General features: G+C 36.4%; 1 protein-coding gene across 1 annotated transcript; it reads left to right on the top strand.

The window, feature by feature from the left end:
- Nucleotides 1–474: 474 nt before the first annotated feature.
- Nucleotides 475–4,975, top strand: CCDC179 (coiled-coil domain containing 179). The gene is made up of 4 exons (XM_087433964.1): nucleotides 475–519; nucleotides 1,311–1,355; nucleotides 2,699–2,803; nucleotides 4,856–4,975. Exons 1-4 carry the CDS (start codon nucleotides 475–477, stop codon nucleotides 4,973–4,975), a joined length of 315 nt encoding a protein of 104 aa, XP_087290090.1.
- Nucleotides 4,976–12,105: the final 7,130 nt, after the last annotated feature.

The following is a 12,105-nucleotide window of genomic DNA, read 5'->3' on the forward strand; positions in this document are numbered from 1 at the left end:
CAGAATCTTCAAGCATTCCTCAGCCCGGTTATCGACAGGGAGAAGGCGGATCGTTGGAAGGATCCAACTGGAAGTTGCGACGGAAGAACAACGAGGTGATAGAATCGAGAACCTTGAAGACAGACTGAAGTGAAGGACCGTGGCATCTAAGCCAGACGTGTTAAGAAGGGGGCTCCACGGAGAAGGAGTGGAGAGAGGAGGACCAGAAAAGATGGAAAATTGTATTACGTGGCTGTCTGAGCACGAGAGCTGGAGGGATAGGGAACTGCGGGAACCCGACCCCTAATTCTGCAGACGCTCTCGGGACAGCTGGGGACCGGACATCCCGCGCCGGGCCCGGACGCCCACAGGGGGGCGGGCCGCGGGGCGCGCACAGAGAGGATTGTGACGCGCGGGGCCGGCGGGCGGGCGGCGCGGCCCGCGGTCGCGGGCTCGGGGCGAGGCGTGGGCGCCGGGCGCCCGAGGCTCTGCAGCATGTGCCTGCGCTGTACCGGCGACGACGCCGCCCAGGTCAACCCCGTGAGTCCGCGCCCCGCGTGGGTGCCGGGGATGGGGAACCCCGAGGGAAGCAGACAGAGTAGATCCCGGGATGCAGGGCCCACCCAGGACGAGGCACAGCCCCACCCTGCGCTTGCTAGGAGCCAGGCTCGCTCAGTCATGTTTGCTAACCGACCCATTGACCCGCCCTAGAAGGTGGGGTGGGGATTACAAAGGTGGGGGGCAGCATAAACTTCTCAATATTCAGATGGGGAGGAGATTGCTTTTGGGTCTTTGGGTTAAACAACTAGATCAAAATAAAGAGAGGGGAGTGTTTAAGGTACGATTTAGAAATTAGGGGAAGGAGTGGGAACTCCATAACTCCATAACAACCACTATCCGTATGCCTCAGAAAACCATACACCTCCTGGGGTTCCTCAGTCACCCCAGCTTTCCCAGGCTTTAGAAGCCACACTAAAGACAGTTCTTAAGCGAAGAGCAGCGTGGCACCATTGAAGTCACATACCAACAGAAACATGCATTTTTGGATTTCTTGTAGACCCTTTCCTTCCAGAATAAATCTCAAGACTCTACGTGTTCCCTTAATGTTGTTCACAGCTCATTCTTTTTTCTCGTAATACTATCGCCATCCCCCCTGATTTTTACCTCGGTGTTCTTATTCTGATCCTTCCTCTTGCAGTTGAGAAAATATACACATATTACTTAATTAAAAAAAAAAAACAGTAGCGTAGGATTCCTATTATAATAACTAATTTTTTTGTTTGCTCACCACTTTTATGGTTTTTTTTTTTTTAATTTAACGTTCTATGTAGGAAGGACCAAGGAGGTACCATCCTTCAGAGGTCACTGCAAGGCAGGTAACGTTTAAATAAATAATTTTGGGTATTGCAAAATTGTGACTTTACCATGTTCCTTTATGTGTGGTCCCTAATGTGATAGAACTTTTATGAGCCAGACACTTGCATTATCTTCCTCGGGACTCTGGGATCTTGTGACAACTATTAGAATGAGTCTTAAATGGATAACCTAATTGGCTTATATTCTCGTTTTTTAATGTAACATTTGATACTTACACAAGAATATATGTAGCATAACTTGTAAAGCAGAATAATAAAATATAGCTCCAACTTAAGAAAACATGATATGGGTATTCTTGAACTCATCTAGGGGCTGCTGCCCTCTTCCTCCCTGCATATCTCCCAGAGGTAACCACTATCTTGGATTTTACTGTTATCAATCTCATGTTTTCTTTAATAGTTTGTCACCTATGTGCCTCTGAAAGTATATTGCTTGGTTTTGAACTTCATAAACATATGGTCACACAAAATTTAGTATATGAGTTATTCTTTCTACTCAACACTGTTTCCTAAGATTCGTTCATAACGTTGTACATAGTTATAGTTCGTTTATTTTCACTGCTGTTTAATGTCCCTTGTGGAACATATCCCAGTGTATTAATCCTTTCTCCTGTTGATGGACATTGGGTTGTTTCCACATTTTCCTATAAGGAACACTGCTACTGCGAACATTCTCTGAACAAGAGTTTCACTTGATTATTCAGAAAGGAGTACAATGAGTGGATCATAGGGAAGGCAGATTTTTCATTGTTATAAAGTAATGCCACATTGTTTTCAAAGCAGCTGTACCAACTGTACTCCCATTCGAAGTGGATGAAAGTTCCTATTACTCATAACTTCTCCACTCTAATACTCCGTTATCTTCAAAGCATTCTAGTTTGATCCCCTAGGTCTCTGCTACATACAGATGCCATACAATGGGGACATAAAAAGCTCTGTGTGAAATGCAGCATTTAAGAGAACTAAAGAATGTGCATGGATTTTGTTTTCTTATTTCTATAAAGAAACTCTCTTTGGGGTTTTTAATGAACACTACCTTTAAAATAAAAGTAAACACATATATCCCTGAATCTTGGATCTACAATGTGCACAGTTGGTGAAGTGGGAATCAAGAGTAAAGAGTCTTATTTGAAAACTCTACCAATGCTCCAATGTGTTCTCTTCATCTGTGAACCGCACATTTGAAAAAAGGCTTTTCCCCACTTGCACGTTGCTAAGTAAACCATATACACTCATTGTGTTTATCTCTTTTTATTGCCACAAACCAAAACTATAATCAGCATGTTACCTTTTTCTGTTATAAAAGATATGATTTGTTTTCTTTCCTTTTAATTTTCCCCAAGTCCATGGCTAAACGTATTGAGAATATGCAAAACCTGAGGAAAGAGAAGAGAAAACTGAGCAAACGGTTTGCAAGACCTTCTCCTGTTCCGGAACCAGGCCTCCTGGTAAGTATAGAGCCTTCACTGAAATTAACTGACCCTTAAATGCAACAGACACTCTCATTTTTAATACATGTAATACGCATTTTAAATTTTGGTTTTCCCGTTTCCTTTGAGAAATATGTAGTTGCAGTCTGGGAAGGTACCTTAAAATTCCTCTAATCAAATTCTCATCCATTATTTAAATCTCCTTCGAAATCATCTCCTGGAGATGATGTGGTTTAATGAAAAGAGTACAATCTTTGAAATCACTTTGTTCTGGATTCCAGTTTTTGCTTTACCATAAATTATCTGACTGCCCAAAGTTATTTGCTTAAATCTTTTGGATTATGTTATTTGGAAAATAAATTACAAAATCTCCTGCCAAATAGTTATTCAGCCTAGGCGTGAACACTTGCAACATCCGAATACTCTACACCAATCGCAGCTTGCTCCATCTTTGCATATCTTGGACATGGATTTAAAAGTTCTTCCACATAACAGGTCATATTGTCTCCATGAGCCTTTTACATGTGTATTATATCTCTTGTAGCCAGACATAAATCCAATGGCCCTTCCATTTGAAAATTCTTCAGATATTTGAGAACAATGTTACCTTCCTTCATATTCAGGCTTTTCTTCAGGGTAAAAGTCCCCATTTTCCTCATCCATTCCTCTTTCAACTTAGTAGTGAGCCCTAGCCTTATTTGGGCAACCTCCAGAAACAGGATTATATTTCAATATAGAAAGATTTGGGAAAAGTTTTATTTCCAATAATTAAGATTTTTCTGTTGATTTTATTTTTGAAAGAGAATATTTTATGAGCACAATTAATGAACAGCTATGTCAGTTAAGAATTGTAACTTTAGTTCCTTATAAGAGAAACTCAACTACAGTGGCTTAACCAAATAGCAGTACATTTTTTTTCTCCAAACAAGAACTCCTGACCTAGGCAGTCTAGGGCTGATATGGTGGTTCCAAAAATCACCAGAGAAGTCCCAGGTTCCTTCTGTTTTTCTGATCCTCCAAACTTTTCACATGGCTTTTATTCTCATGGCCTCAAAAAGGCTTCTACATCAGTAGACATGGTGTCCACATTCCAAGAGAAAGGGCATAGGTCAAAGGGCAAAAAGTATATGCCAGCTGAAGCAGTTCCCTTTTGATCAGGAAAATAGCCCTCTCTTACTACATATCTATCGTTTTGTGTTTTTTATCAGCTTCATTGAAGTATCATTGACATACAATAAACTGCACATATTTCAAGTGTACTTTTTTTAATGTTTTGACACATGTGAACCATGAAACCATCACCACAACCAAGATAATGAACATATCCATCACCCTCAAAATTTTTCTTTCTCCTCCTTTTTATTTAAATTAATAGACTATTTTTATAGCAGTTTTAGGTTTATAGAAAAATTGAGCAGAAAATACAGAGTGCCCATACACTCTCCCTCTCCTCCTCACTCAACAGCTTCTGCTATTGTTGACACCTTGCATTGGGCTAATACATTTGTTACAGTCGATGAACCAATATCAGTACATTATTATTATTGACTAAAGTCCATAGCTTACATTAGGGCTCATTCTTTGTCTTGTACAGTTCTATGAGTCTTGACAAATGCATAATGTCTTAGATCCACCATTACATTATCATAAAGAATAGTTTCACTGCCCTAAAAATTCCCTGTGCTCCATCTATTCATCCCTTCCCTCCTCCTTCACCCCCCGCAAGCCCCTGGCAGTCATTGATCTTTCCAATGTCTCTATAATTTTGCCTTTTCCAGAATGCCATATAATTAGAATCATACAGTATATAGCCTTTCAAACTGGCTTTTTTCACTTAGCAATATCCATGTAAGGGTCTTCCATATCTTTTCATGGCTTGATAACCCATTTCTTTTTATCATTGAATAATATTCCATTGTATGGATGTGCCCCAGTTTGTTTATTCATTTACTTACTGAAAGACATCTTGGTTTCTTCCAGTTATCGGCAATCATGAATAAAGCTGCTATAAACACTTATGTGCAGGTTTTTGCATGGACGTAAGTTTTCACTCGTTTGGGTAAATACTAGGAGCACAACTGCTGGCTGGATCTTGTGGTAAAACTGTTTTTAGCTTTGTACGAAACTGGTAAACTGTCTTCCAAAGTAGCTGAATCATTTGATGTTCCCACCAGCAATGCCGACATTTGATGTTATCAGTGTTTTGGATTTTAGCAATTCTGACAGGTGTGTAGTGGTATCTTGTTGTTTTAATTTGCAATTCCCTGATGACATATACTATTGACAATCTTTTAATATGCTTATCTGCCATCTGTATAACTTCTTTGGTGAGGTATCTGTTCAGATCTTTTGCTCACTCTTTAATTGAGTTGTTTATTTTCTTATTGTTGAGTTTTAAAAGTCATTTGTATATTTTGGATACCAGTTCTTTATAAGATAATTGTTTTGCAAATATTTTCTCCAAGTTTATGTCTTGCCTTTTCATTCTTCTAATGGTGTCTTTCCCAGAACAGAAGTTTTTAATTTTAATGAAGTCCAACTTATCAATTATTTCTTTCACGGATCATGCTTTTGGTGTTGTATCTAAAAATTCATTGCCAAACCCAAGGTCACATAGTTTTTCTCCTGTGTTATCTTCTAGAAGTTTTACAGTTATGAATTTTACATTTAGGTCTATCATAAATTTTGAGTTAATTTTAATGGAAGGTATAAGGTGTCTAGGTTTTTTTTTTTTTTTTTTTTTTTTGCATGTGGATGTTGTTCCAGTAGTTCCAGCACCATTTGTTGAAAAGACTATCCTTTATCTATTGTATTGCCTTTGCTCTTTTGTCAAAGATCTGTTGACTGTCTGTGTGGGTCTATTTCTGGGCTCTCTACTCTGTTGCAGTGAATGAAGTACTTATCTGTTCTTTCGCCAATACCACACTGTCTTGATTACTATAGCTTTATAGCAAGTCTTGAAGTCGGGTAGTGTCAGTCTTCTAACTTTGTTCTTCTCCTTCAATGTTGTGTTGGCAATTCTGGATCTTTTGGCCTTCTATGTAAAATTTAGAATCAGTTTGTCAAAATCCACAAAGTATCTTCCTGTAATTTAGATTGGGATTGTGTTGAATTTATAGATCAATTTGGAAAGGACTGACATCTTAACAATATTAAGTCTTTTCTTATAAAGGAACATTGAGTTTCTACCATTTATTTAGATCATCCTTGATTTTGTTCATCAGAGTTTTGTAGTTTTCCTCATTCAGATCGTGAACATATTTGTTAGATTTATACCTAAGTATTTATTTTCTTTGGTGTTAATGTAAAAGGTGTTCTGTTTTTAATTTCAAATTCAAGTTGTTCATTGCTAGTATATAGGAAGTCAAGTGACTTTTCTATGTTAAACTTATATCCTGCAACTTTGCCTAATCATTAATAGTTCCAGAAATTTTTGTGTTTTTCTTATTGTTGATTCATTGGGATTTTCTACATAGACATTCATGTCATCTGTGAATGACAGTTTTATTTCTTCCTTCCCAATCTGTATACCTTTTATTTACTTTTCTTGTTTTATATCGCATTAGCTAAGACTTCCAATATGATGTTGAATAGAAGTGGTGAGAAGGGACATTCTTGCTTTGTTCCTGATCTTAGCTGGAAAGCATCCAATTACTCACCATTAAATATGATGTTAGCTATAGGTGCTTTGTAGATGTTCTTTACCAAGTTAAGGCAGTTTCCCTCTATTCCTAGTTGACTGAGAGTTCTTGTCATAAATGGGTTTTGTATTTTGTCAAACGCTTTTTCTACATCTACTGATATGATTGTATGATTTTTCTTCTTTAGCCTGCTGATGTGATCGATTATATTAATTGATTTTCAGATGTTGAACCAGCCTTGCATACCTGGGATAAATCCCACTTGGTCATGGTATATAATTCTTTGTATACATTGTTGGATTCAATTTGTTGAGGATTTTTGTGTCCATGCTCTGAGAGAGATTAGTCTGTCATTTCCTTTCTTGTAATGTCTTTGGTTTGGGTATTAGGGTAATGCTGATCTCATAGAATAAGTCAGGAAGTTTTCCCTCTCTTTCTATTTTCTGCAAGAGATTGTAGAGAACTGGTATAATTTCCTTTTTAAATGTTTGGTAGATTTCACCAGTGAACCTATCTGGGCCTGGTGCTTTCTGTTTGGGGAAGTTATTAATTATTGATAAAATTTCTTACAATTTTAATTGTCCCACAGTTCTTGGATATTCTATTTCACTTTTTTTCATCCTTTTTTCTCTTTGCTTTTTAGTTTGAACAATTTCTATTGACATATTGTCAAGCTCTCTGATTCTTTCTCCACTGTGTCCAGTCTACTGATGAGCCCATCAATGGCATTCTTAATTTATGCTACAATGTTTTAGATTTCTAGACTGACTTTGACCTTTCCTCCAAAATGTTATTTTTGGTTTCTACAAATTCTTCCTTCTTGTAGTGTTTGTTGCCTGACTGATAGAAAAAATGTTTATATCATATTTATCCCCAGATATGATTTATTTGATAATGCTAATTTTCATATCTGGCTTCTCTCTGAATGTGACCTTACTTTAAATTAGAATAGCATTTCTAGCTCCTTATACAATCTTTTTTTATAAAAAAGTCTTCTCCTTCTGATGGCTTTTCCAGATAATTTATAGTTTGCATAAAGTTTTCCTCATATAAATTTTAACTGAATTTCTTTTTCTTTGTGTATTTTAATTTCTTCTAGTGGACATAAAGCTGGAGTCTATATGGAAGAAATCATGTGTCAGACCAAAATATGCAGATTTCTAACATCAAGTGACATTTCGTGATTTGGCTTCGTTTGAAAAATAAAGGCAATATTCTGCCATTTCAGCAAAATAAACACAGTGCAACCATTTAATATCCAAACCACAGGCTCTAGAATTTTCTTAAATACTATATCTCCCTACCACTTTCTTTTCTGTGGTAAATTTAAGATCTGTTGCTTTTTAACAAATAATAATGAATATGTATAGGCTTTTGAAAATAATATACTCATGTTTAAATTTCTGGAATTGGATTATTGACTTATATGGAGATTTAGAATTATGCTTTAATAATAGGGGAAAATAGATTTTCTCTGCTATATATTTATAATGACTTATGTTTAAATAAAATATTTAAAATCTTTAAACAATCCTAAGAGAGAGTTTTAATATAACTAAAGCCTATGTTATGTGTAGATATTGCAAATAAGCCATAGTGTAATTAAAATTTTCATTTAAGGTAAACTTTGATACTGAATTAAATTTACTTTTATGTATGAAATAAATGATAATCATATCTGTCTGTATCAAATGCTTACTTCATTACATAAGTAATTCCTAACATGCAAATAGAATTATCACAATTATTTTCTAAATTAAAAAATTACCAACTACAGTCATGCACCGCTTAACGACATTTCAGTCAATGATGGACTGTGTTTACAATGGTGGTCCCATAAGATTAGTAGCATATAGCCTCAGCGTGTAGTAGGCTGTACCATCTAGGTTTATGTAAGTACACTCTATGATGTTCACACAATGACAAAATCACCTCATGACACATTTCTTAGAATGTACCCCCATCGTTAATTAACACATGACTGTACTGGATTAACATGAACATTATATGCAGTGACTGATTTGCACCCTCCAAAATACAGTTTGAAGTAAAGGGGATTCTGCTTCTAGGCATGACAGCAGTACTAGAATTATGGTTGCACGTAAACAACTAGAAAACAGGACAACATATTAAAAACAATGATTTTCAGAAATTAAACAAAAGTCAAAAAAAAGGGCTGTGATCCCTAAGAGAAGAGAAACAAGGTGACCCCTATGACTGCCCATCTTCTGTCTGGAAGAGCATTCCAGATCTTGATGCAGGGAAGGGGACCATAAGCAGAGCACAGCAGTCTTCCTGCGCTGAGAATGAGCTGAGGAACAGAGATTAGAATCCAAGGAGTCTGGGGTAGCTGGAAGTTGTAGGGCAGAGTTCCAGAGAGTAAGGAACCATACAAAGGACTATGTAGACCTGCATATGGCTTGCCTTGAGTCTTTGCTGAATGCTAAGCTGCACTTGCACAGGGTGAAACTCAACAAGGCCAGATCTGTTTACTCTCTGTCTGCTATCAATGTCCAATGTCTAGTCTCCAGTCAAAATTACTAGGCGTGTCAAGACGAATGAAAATGTAACACATAATTGGGGGAAATCAAGTCAATTGAAAGAGACACAGAAATGAAAAGAGATCATGTAATTAGAAGAATTAGTTTAAACATCTATGATACATACGTTAGCTATGCTCGGCAATTTAAAGAAAAACATGATACCAACAAGGAGAGAAATAAAAGATATCAAAAAGAACTAAATAGAACTTTTAGAACTGAAAAATATCTAAAATTTAAAAATTCACTAAATGACGTTAACAGTATATTAGATGTAAAAAAGAAGTCACTGAAATTGAAGAAATAGCAGATATAGCAATAGAAATAATCCAAACTGAAGCAGAGAAAAGGAGTGAAATAATGATTAGCACCTTGCTGAGCTGTGATACAGTATCGCATGAATAACTCACATGAATAATAACTTATGAATAATTGGCAATGTCTGAATAGGGGAGGATGGGAGTAAAAAAGAATTCCCAAAACTTTTCCAAATTTGATGAAAATTAACCCCATGGATCCAAAAAGCTAAATGAACACCAAGCAAGATAAAGGCCAAACCTTACCAAATTGCCTCATAATCAAATTGCTGAAAAACACTGAAAAGAGAAATGAAAACAGCAGGAAGAGGGGCACATTAAATACTGAGAATCAAGCATAAGAAAACCACAAACCTCATTAGAAACTATATAAGCCAGAATGACATCTTTAAAGAATGGATTGAAAAAAAAACAGTCAACCTAAAGTTTTATATGAAGCAAAAATATCCTTCAAAACTGAAGGCAAAATGCAGATTTTTTTTCATAAGAAGAGCTAAAAAATATTTATCACTACCAGATTTGCAGGAGAAAGATCTTTCTCTACCTAAAGGCAGAAGAAAAATTATATCAGATAGATTCTTAGATCTACACAAAACACTGAAAAGCTCTGGAAATGATACAAATACAAGTAAATGTAAAGTCATTTTATTCTAACTTTTTATTTATTTAAAAACTAATTGTTTTAAGCAAAATTAGTTATTTTGGTTTTAATAACATGCAGGGTAAAATATATGACAACAATAACAGGGTGGAAGAGGGTTAATGGAAGTACAATCATTGAAAGTTTCTTATATTTTACATGAAGAGGTATATTACTTGAAGGTAGACTTGGATATGTTAAAGACACACATTGTAAATACTAGAGAAACCACACACACACACACACACACACAAATAAAGAGGTACAGCTAATAGTGGAGATAAAATGGATGCTGAAAATCCATCCAAATGATGATAAAAAAGAAGAAAAGGAGAACAAAGAATGGATTTGAAAATAAAGAAAAACACAGGGCAAGATGATAGATTTAATTTCAAATTAATAAATAGCTACATTAAATCTAAATGGTCTAAATACTCCAATTAAAAGGCAGTATCAAGAACTGTGAAGGATATGAGATTTTATTATACTTACAAGATAACAAGTTAGACCGTCACAGATTCAGGGATGCTGGCAGAAAACAAGAGACTACTGGGTGGAGACAAAGGGCTTTATTATTCCTGGCACAGCAGGCAGTATCAAGTGTATGCTTGCATTGGTTTCCCTGGACTCCACAAGCCCCATGAGGGTGATGCAGAGGTGTGCCCAGGTGGATACTGTGCACACAGTGGGTTTCTATCACAGCTAAGGAAGCCCCAAGCGTATAGAAAAGGCTGCTGAGCAAACCCGCCCAACTTTTGCTCTGGAGGGAGACATTATCTCTACTATACTGGACAGTAACAAATCTGTTCTAGGGAAGACACTGTGTCTTCCAAGTTTGCTTACTATATAAACATCCTTGAAAAGATAGTCTAGAGCAAAAAATATGAAAACCTTTGCTCAGAAAACATACAGAAACATGCAGGACCCATAGAGAATCTTTTCCCAACAGGCAGAGACTGTCAAACTGGATTTTTAAAAAAGCAAAAGCCAAACACAAACTGTCTATTAGAAATACACTTTGGGGCTGGCCCAGCGGCATAGCGGTTAAGTTCGCGCATTCCACTTCGGCGGCCGGGGGTTCACCGGTTTGGATCCTGGGTCCAGACCTACTCACTGCTCATCAAGCCATGCTGAGGCGGCATCCCACAAGGAAGAACTAGAAGGACCTACAACGAGGATACACAACTAGGTACTGGGGCTTTGGGAAGAAAAAAAAAAGAGGAAGACTGGCAACAGATGTTAGCTCAGGGCCAATCTTCAAAAACAAAGAAATACACTTTGTATATAAACATTGATAAGTTTAAAAATAAAATGATGGAATAATATATACCATGAAAACAAAAATCTTATGAAAACTAGAATGGCTATACTAATAACACACAGATTGGTCTTCAGAGCAAGTCATATTATCAGGTGTATAGATGTACATTTTATAATGATAAATGGTTCAATTCACACACAGACATAATAATCATACACATATGTACCCAATAACAGAGGCTCAAAGGACATTAAGCAAAAACTGGAAGAATTTAAAGAACAAATAGACAAATCCACAATTAAAATTGAAATATAAACATTCCTCTCTTGGAAATTGACACAACAAATAGAAAATCATAGATATATAGCTATGCATATTGAAGACAACACTACCAGCCAACAAGTGTACTGATATTTATAGAATACTCCACCCAACGTCAACAGAACACATATTCTTTCAAGTGTACAATGGAATACTAAAATAGACTATCTGCTGGGCCATAAAGTAAATCTCAGTGGATGTCATAGAATTGAAGTGATATGGAATATGTTCTTTGACCACAAAATATAAACAACTATTAGAACTAAATCAAAGAATATAAACAAACTGATAAAATGGGCAAAAGATTTGAACTGGCATTTCTAAACAGATGTACCAACAGCCAAGTAGTAAATGAAAAGATGAGAAATGCAAATTAATACCACTATACACCCATTTTAACTGGTAAAATTAAAAAGACTGATCATATTAACTGTTGGTTAGGATGAGAAATAAATGGTACTTTCTCACATCACTGATATGAATGGAAATGGTATAAGCACTTTACCTTAAAGAAAATCCTAACAGTTTTCCATACATGTGAAATGTGACTCGGTTATTTCACTCTTAGGTGTTCATTAAAGAGAAATAAACACGTTCACA

Source organism: Ceratotherium simum, chromosome 7, assembly GCF_057802395.1.
Source record: "Ceratotherium simum simum isolate JZ-2026a chromosome 7, ASM5780239v1, whole genome shotgun sequence".
Lineage (NCBI taxonomy): Eukaryota > Metazoa > Chordata > Mammalia > Perissodactyla > Rhinocerotidae > Ceratotherium > Ceratotherium simum.

Bases quoted from the DNA above. Each gene is read 5' to 3' on its own strand.
- CCDC179 (XM_087433964.1), top strand. From the start codon at position 475: ATGTGCCTGCGCTGTACCGGCGACGACGCCGCCCAGGTCAACCCC. The intron at 520-1,310 runs GTGAGTCCGCGC...CGTTCTATGTAG, and splicing joins ACGCCGCCCAGGTCAACCCC to GAAGGACCAAGGAGGTACCA. The intron at 1,356-2,698 runs GTAACGTTTAAA...ATTTTCCCCAAG, and splicing joins CAGAGGTCACTGCAAGGCAG to TCCATGGCTAAACGTATTGA.